This window comes from Carlito syrichta, unplaced genomic scaffold, assembly GCF_000164805.1.
Source record: "Carlito syrichta isolate Samal-C Ts95f unplaced genomic scaffold, Tarsius_syrichta-2.0.1 Scaffold304772, whole genome shotgun sequence".
Taxonomy (NCBI): Eukaryota; Metazoa; Chordata; class Mammalia; order Primates; family Tarsiidae; genus Carlito; species Carlito syrichta.
This window is the reverse complement of record NW_007248868.1, coordinates 121360-129620: the sequence shown is the minus strand read 5'-3', so window position 1 is coordinate 129620 and position 8261 is coordinate 121360. Positions and strand designations below refer to the sequence as shown.

General features: G+C 48.7%; 1 protein-coding gene across 1 annotated transcript in view; it reads right to left on the bottom strand.

Annotated features, from left to right (window-relative positions):
• Positions 1-7616, bottom strand: part of ZNF473 (zinc finger protein 473) — an 11403-nt gene extending 3787 nt beyond the window's left edge. The window contains exons 1-3 of the mRNA XM_008060955.2: positions 7540-7616; positions 4642-4768; positions 1986-2072 (exon numbers count right to left, since the gene is read on the bottom strand). Coding sequence (XP_008059146.1) covers positions 1986-2072; positions 4642-4768; positions 7540-7548 — 223 coding nt within the window. The 5' untranslated portion in view covers positions 7549-7616. The remainder of the gene's footprint in view (positions 1-1985; positions 2073-4641; positions 4769-7539) is intronic.
• Positions 7617-8261: the final 645 nt, after the last annotated feature.

Sequence of the window (8261 nt, the reverse complement as noted above, 5' to 3'; positions counted from 1 at the left end):
CTCAACCCCGCAGGCTCAGGCAATCCACTCACCTCAGCCTCCCAAAGGCGCGGGATTTACAGGCTGAGCCACCGAGCCTGGCTAAGGCAAGCTCTTTGACAGGACTCTCCACTGCTCATTTGTGTCTTCAGGGCTGCCACAGGGGCAGCCATAGGAAAGGCTCACAGGATAGAGTAACTCTCACTCGTGGTATGCTTACTCCTGGCAGGAGCACCTCAGACACACATGGTTACTCCCCACATCCCCTAAAGGTGGGGTTGCTTCTCTTCTCTTACAGGTCAGTAAGCAGTAGAGCGAGGCTTTGAACCCCTCTAATCCTATACTCTTAGCTTCCAAGCTGTATGCTTTCTGGGACCCTTCACAAAACATGAACTTCACTGGTCTGCTCTGCACTGCCAGGCTTCCCTTCTCTCTTCTGCATCTCACACTGTCATCATACTTTTCAAGTCTGTTCCTTCTGCAGTTTCTGGGATCACCATCTGCTGAGTATCTTTGAGACTGCTTAACACCTCTCAACCTGCAACCGGAACTTGCAAACAAAACCCACATCTTGCCCAGAACTGTCACCCTCACTTCTGCTCTTATCTCTCACTGATATATGGCTTGTTCTCTTCACCACACCTCTGCTTATGCAGTTCCCCTGCCTGGAATACAATGATTGACGTATGACAGGCACCTCTTACATGCTGAGTGTGGTGTTGGGAGCTGGGAATATGGGATGAATCAGCTAAGCTCTACCAACCAGAGAAGTACCCTGTTGAAGACTGAAAGACACACATAAATGATAACTCTGCAACACAAGTGTTACTATTGGAGAAGAGATTACACAGATTTGGCTGTTGGTAAAGGCAGGGTTGCCTAAGCTTGGAAACAGCCAATACATTGAGGTAGCAGAAACAGAAAGCAGAATTGTGGGAGCCTGCACCTGGGTCAGTCACCTACAAGAAATGATGGTGTGCTGAAGAAGAGGCTACAGAGGATTCACATTCACGAGTTCAAGGTGGTGAGCCAAGAAGGGAGCTGCAGACTGTCTGGGTAGGGAGATGCCTGAACTTCTGTGGTCTCTGGTTCAGGACCCTTCTTCTCATGTAATAAAGTAACAATGAGAGGGGAGGTGTGGTGTCTCATGACTGTAATCCCAGCACTTTGGGAGGCCAAGGCAAGAGGACTGCCTGAGCCCAGGGATTCAAGGCCAGCCTGTGTAACTTGGTGAGACATCATCTCTACAATAAATCAAGAAAAATTAGCTGGGCATGGTGGCACATGCCTGTAGTTCCCAGCTACTTGGAAGGCTGAGGCAGAAGGATCATCTGATCCCAGCAGGTAGAGGCTGCGGTGGTTGTGAGCATGTCACTGCACTCCAGCCTGGACGACAGAGTGAGACACTGATTCACACAAAAAAAGAAAAAAGTAACAGTGAGAGAAGCCTCTAGGCAAGTCAGCTGCCTCTGCTTTCTCCCACGGGGACATCTCTACCAGAGGTCATACCCCAGGAATCCTCACCACCTAACCTGATCCACCTGGAGGAACTTGGGCCTGGGAGATGGCAGAGCAGAAATTCTCAGAAGCATTCAGGCCTGAGCTTGAGTTACTCCCCGGTGTGGACACCTCTTGTGCCCCAGGGCCAAGAAAGAGGGACAGGCCTGTACAAAGGGAGATGAAAAGAGGTAGACTAGGGTATCAACATGCTCAGGGCCACAAGCAGGAGTACAGAGACCAACTCAGGGAGCAAAAGGTCTCCCTTGCTCAATGTGGAAGGAAAGAGGAGAGGCATCAGGACAGCCCCATGCTGGAGGCCAAGGTGGCTGAAAACATGGTAGGAATGCCAGAATGAGAGAGGGGATGGCAGCCAACAAGTGGCAGAGTGACGCTCAGAAGTCGAGTGTTGAAATGTCTAGGTAGGTCTGCTGGAGGGTTGGTTGCAGCATCTGGATGGAGGGCTAGAGGATGGAGGGTAGACAAAGGGCCCCTCCCCACCCACTCACCAGGGGTTGCTTCTGGGCTTCCTCTCACCAAGGCCTCCAGCTCTTCTCTGTCATCTGGGTGGGAGGTCAGATTGGGTTTTGAGGGGTCTGCAGGGAGAGAAGAGCACTGTCATCCAACCAGGACATGGAGGGCCAGCCAGATGTTCAGTGAGAACCTTTTGGCTCTCCTGACTTTTCCTTCTTTCTTTTTGAGTTGGGGTCTCACTCTGTCACCCAGGCTGGAGTACAGGGGCACGATCACGGCTCAACACAGCCTCAACCTCCTGGGCTCAGGCAATCCTTCCACCTTAGCCTCCTGAATAGTGGGAACTACAGAACTAGAGGCATGTGCCACTACACCACACTTGTTTTCTGATTTTTGTCAAGGCAAGGTCTCACTAGTTCCCTAGGCTGATCTCGAACTCTTAGGGCTCAGGCTATCTTCTTGCCTTAGCCTCCCTAAATGTTGAGATTACAGATGGAAGCCACCACACCCGGTCTCTCCTAACTTTCTGATGCTTTATTTGGCAAACAGTTCCTGTGGGCCAAATGCTGTACTTTGTAACGCTGGAGATGCCAGTCCTATAGGGTTCCCAGTGCAGTGAAGGAGAGGGACTCAGACAGTCACAGTCCAGGGCAATCAGAGTGATGATTCACTCATATACCCATGGGTCACATATTGCCTGAGGCATTCATGGGCCAGGCCCTACAGAAGATGTTGGAGTCTCAGAGTCCCAGCAGTACTAAGCCCTGCCTTTCACAAACTTCCTCAAGGAAGAGAGCAGAGTCATTACCCTGAGGGGGATGTGCTACGGTAAAGAACACACCATTGCTGGTTTTGGAAATGGAGGAAGGAGCCATGAGCAACATAGGCGGCTTCTAGAAGCTGGACATGGACAAGGAAAGATGGATCTCCTGGAGCCTCAGGAAGGAACACCGTCCTGCCGACACCTTGACTTTAGATCAGTCAGACCCATTTTGAACTCATGACCTTCAGGACTGTAACATAATGTATTGTTTGTGGTATTTGTAAGAGCAGCAATAGGAAATGAACACGCTATTTATATATATATATATATATATACACACACACAAATGTGTGAAGGGGAAGTCGAGATAAGTACATTTCTGACTGTGAGTTGTAATTTAAAAATGGAACAGACACTGAGACAGGACCTCCCAGAAGAAGCTTCTGCAGCACACTGTCTACAGTTTGGGGAAAATGTGCTCGGATGTGATGAAATTTTATCAGATGATAGTGTGCAATATTTTATTTTTTCATCATTTGGAGTAAATTATTCTTCTGTTTCTTGGAAAAGAAAAAACTGAGGAAATAAAGAAGGGAAGTATGTCAATGAGGTGATACTGATGGGGAGCCAGGTGACATTGTCTGAGAGATATACAGCCCTGAGCTGGAGTCTAAGTGCCCTGCTACTCGCTGACTGTATGATGCTGGCGTGCAGAAAAGGGTGACATGCTCTCTTGGGAAAGGCCTGCTGGCAAGGTTGGAATTTGAGAGGGACACTGCTGGGCTGGTCCCCAGAACTGGTGAGAGGGGTTCACTAGGTCTAAACTGTGCAAACACTGTGGTCAACACTGAATACCTGCTTTCCTTCTGGGAGTCTGGAATTTTGGTGTTTGCCAGTTAGAGGGGGCCACATGACTAGCTCCTAAGAAAAACCCTGGCACTGGTATCTGATGAGATTCCCTGGCAGACAGCATTTCACCAGTGTTGTCACACTTCACAGCTGGGAGAATTAAGGGTGACCTGTGTGACTCCACAGAGAGAATTCTGGAAGCTTGTGCCTGGCTTCCCTGGACTTCACCCCAGATACCTTCTCCCTTTGCTGACTGTGCTCTGTGTCTTTTCACTGTAGTAAATTGCAGCCATGAGTCTGCCCACAGGCTGAGTCTGGGAGTCCTCCAAGAGTACCATCAATCCTGGGATGCTCTTGGGGACCTGGACACAGCTGGGAAGACGACTTCCTCTCTTTGAACCTCGGTTTCAGAACAATCAGCAGAAGAAGGACAATCCAACTTCCTCATGGAGTGACTGGAGACTGAACGAGAGTCCTAACAGCTCACTCACCACAGGACCCAGCCCCCGCTACTTGTTCATTTATTAACTTAGCAACTGTCCACTGAGCCCCCAGAGCAGGTACGGTCTGATCCAACCACTGGGGATAGTGAACAAAACAGTTCAAGTCCTGCTGTCAGAGCTCCCATTCTAGATGGAGTGATGAACAAGCTGAGCAGGAGAGGGAGGCACATAGTTTTAATGGGAGTCACAGTTTATAGTCCTTAAAAAGGGAAGCCTCAAGAGCCACCTAGACAGAAGGGAGAGTAAAGGTGAAGACCCTGAAGCATCAGCTTGAAGAATGACTACAACTACCAGCAGGAAAGAAGGCTGAAGAGCAGGGAGACACCAGAACAGGGTTTCTCAGCCTCAACACTGACACTTGGGGCATGGCCTGATCCTTGGCTGTGGGGCTGTCCCACACATTGCAGGATGTATGGCAGTATCCCTAGATTCCGCTCACTAGATGCAAAGCAGCATTCCACTGACCCAGGGAGTGCTGCTTGCATCTAGTGGGTGGAGCCCAGGGTTACAGGTGACAGGAGCATAGGTGGTCACTGAGCAGGGTCAGTGGGCCTCCAAGGATGAGGCAACACTCACTCAGCAGGAAGAGGTCCTGGTAGTTGTCCAGTGCCATGTCCCAGAACAAGCCCTCCTGGTCCAGCCCCAGGTGCTCCCAGTCTTCACAGGTGAAGTCCATGGCGACGTCCTTGAGGGTCACAAAGTCCTGAAACACAACACACTGTTGGTAACTCAGGGGCTGAGGTCAGGGAGGAGCCCAATGGCTCACTCAAGGTGCCCCCAGCTCTCCATTTTTCAGGTCTTTGGCAAAACTCATCCCATTCTCTGTCTCATAAGAACCTTAAGGCCATTGCATAATGAAACTCTGGTGTGTCCACATGGCTCTTTGAGCTATGGCTGGCATGTTTCTTGGCTTTGGCCCCCTCCCCTACCTTGGGGAGGTGAATCTCTCTCTCTGCATTCGCCATTGCTTTGCTAAGCCTCTTCTCCCAAGGCCTTCTCTAACCCCTCCACAAAATAAAATAGCAAATCTGGGTCCCTCATCCCCTCCCCTGCCTTACTTTCTCCAGAATTCTTACTGTCACTTATACTCTATGTGACCTACTTACCTATTTTATTGCCTAGTATATGTTGAATTATAACCCTCCAGAAAGATATGATAAAATCCCCACCCCTGGTACCAAGGACTATGCCTTTATTTGGAAATAGGGTCTTTATAGAGGTGGAGTTGAGGTCGTTAGGACGCATATGACTGATGTTGCTATAAAAAGGGGAAATAGGAACACAGAGACAAACACATGCTGAGGAAAGATGTGAAGATACTGAGAAACACTGTATGAGGTGAAGGCAGAGATTAGAATGATCAATAAGTCCTTTCTACAAGTCACTGAAAACCAAAGATGGCCAGTAAACCACCAGAAGACAGGGGACAGGCATGGAACGAATTCTCCCTCCCAGCCTCAGAAGGAACTAGCCCCACCTATACTGTGATCTCAGACTTCTGGCCTCCAGCACAGCGAGACCACACATTTCTGCTGTTTAAGCCACCTCTTCGTGGTACTCTGTTACAGCAACCCTAGCAAATGAATATACTGTCACTCCAAATAATATTGGGGGACTCAAAAAGCGAGAATTATCTTTTGGAGGGCAGGTACCTTTTAGTACAGCTTCCTCTGCTAGGTAAGTGTTCTAGGAACTCACTGGCATCAGTGTACCCGCTAGCATTGTTATGAGAGGTGGTGTGCAGCTCTGGTGAATTTTTGGGGGGAATACTTTCAACATGTTTGCCTATTTCATGATGGGTGATTTACATGAACAATCTGCCCACACTGCACTGAGTGTTCAGCAGTTTTTGACCCAAAAGAGCATGACCCCTTTTGTTTCCCTGATGAAAAAAATCGTCAAAGGGAAACATTTTGCTGATGTGGGAGAGGTGAAACAAAAAACAGCAGAAGCACTAAAAGGCATCAAAATTGACAAGTTCAAAAACTGTTGTGAACAGTGGAAAAAGTATCTTGATAGGTGTATTGCATCAAACAGAGTACTCTGAAGATGACTGAAGTTTAAACATGTAAGAATACACAATTTTTAATCAATAAATTCTGGGGTGTCTGCCCCCACCCCCACCCCCTGCTCATGTGTGAACTTCACGAGGGCAGGGACCACATAACTTGGTTCCCTCGTCCAGCCCTAAGAACAAAGCCCACACATACACAGTGGCACACCATACTAGTTGAATGAGGCAAGGAAGCACGTGGCCCTGGCAGCTGATTTGGGACAAAGAGATCATCAAAGATAGAGCCAATACTATGTGGGGCTTAGAGGTGGTGACAATAAACTGAGACCTGATCACATTGGCAGATCAAGCCAGTCCCATCTCTGGTCTATCGATTATGTGATCTACATAGTCTCCTGGCTGTTTAAGTTGGTTTAAGTCAGGGTTTCTGATGCTTAGAGTTGAAACGGTCACTGGTCATACCCCGTTGAGAGGAATAAGCCAAAGAGGATTTTTTTGGCAGAAGCCAAATCATAGAGGGCCTGGAGGGACTCCCTGTCCTTAGACTCCCAGACTGAGCTGGTAATAGCCCCTAGTCAACACGATGGAGGGCGTGGGAAGACAAAAGTACAGACTTGATCCCTATGGTATTGGGGAGCCCCAAGAGAGTTTTATGTGGAAGAGTGAAAAGTCAGAGCATGTATTCAATAATCATTTCTCCTGCGTGTCAGAATATACTGCTGCCTGGTCAGGTAGTGCGGCCAGCTTCCTGGAGGGGAAGACATTCAAGTTAGATCATGAAGGATGAGCAGAAATTGACCAGGTAGAGAAATGCTTACATGCACTCATTCCACAAACACCTCACGAGGTTTCCTGTGTGCTGGACCTGTTTTGGGCCCTAGAGACCCAGAAATAAATCTCAATCAGCTCCTGCCCAAGAGGAGCATCTAGTCTGATGGGGTTGACAGATGAGGGCAGGAACAACCACATCTGAGTGGATCTGTGTGACATGGGGCGGCAGGGGGTGTTACATACAGGAGGCTAGAGCAAGGAAGAGCTGACTCTATTTGGGAGAATAGAGAGGACTAAGCTGAGTCTTGAGGTAGTGTACGACATTACCAGATAGAAAAGGACGGCATAGTATTCTAGCAGGGGGCATAGTGTGAGCAAAGGCCAGGAAGCTGAAAATTGTAACATTTAACCTCCAGGCCAAAAGGGAGTACTGGGTGTCTAGGAAAATGGCAGAAGATGCCAGAGAGGTGGGCAAAAACCCAGATCATGGAGGAATGGGCTGAGAAGCCTGGGGTATATCCTGCAAGCAGCAGGAATTTCTGAAGGGTGCTGAGCAGCAGAAAGACAGCAAGAGCTTTACTTTAAAAAGACCACTTGGGAGCCAACACGAACATCAAGTTCAGAACAAAGGCAGGCCAGCTTCCCTGCCTTTGTGGTGATCACTTAAGACAGAAGGACCCTTAACTCACCTCAGTCATAGCCAACTGGGGCCCAGTGATCTCTTTTAAGCTCCTCCTCCTTCCCCTCCATGTTCCCGGCCGGCAGGGCTGTGGGAAGGACGAGGGAGCTGTGAGAAAGTCTCCCTTCCTCCTAGGGCTGCCTCCCTGGCCATGCTGGATGAGCCCCCAAAATGTCCAGAAGTAGAAGGATGAATCTCAACGGCAGTCTTCCTGCAGGAATCACAACAATACCATTTACTGAAACTGCACCAGCCCCAAATTTCCACCAAGCCTCACAACCTACAGAGCAACTTGGCAACCATTCTCAGTGTTTTACATAGTCAGGGAAAGCATACTTGTGAGACTAGGTGATGAGTCTACAGCCTCGGTGGGAGCTTCTGGCTCGTTCTCTGCTGTGTCTCAGCACCAGCATGGTGGCTGGTGTACAGCAGGTACATTTAAAGTATTTGTTGGCTGGGCACAGTGGCTCACACCTGTAATCCCAGCACTTTAGGAGGCTGAGGCAAGCGGATTGCCTGAGCCTAGAGGTTTGAGACCAGCCTGGACAATTTGGGAAGATCTCATCTCTACAATAAATTTTTTGTAAAAATCAGCTAGACATGGTGGTATATGCCTATAGTTCCAGCTACTTGGAAGGCAGGAATATTCTACATCACAAAACAACACCATGACATAAGTCCACAGATTCTTAAAACTCTGAGATCAGATGTGCTTTGAAATTCAGAAATTGG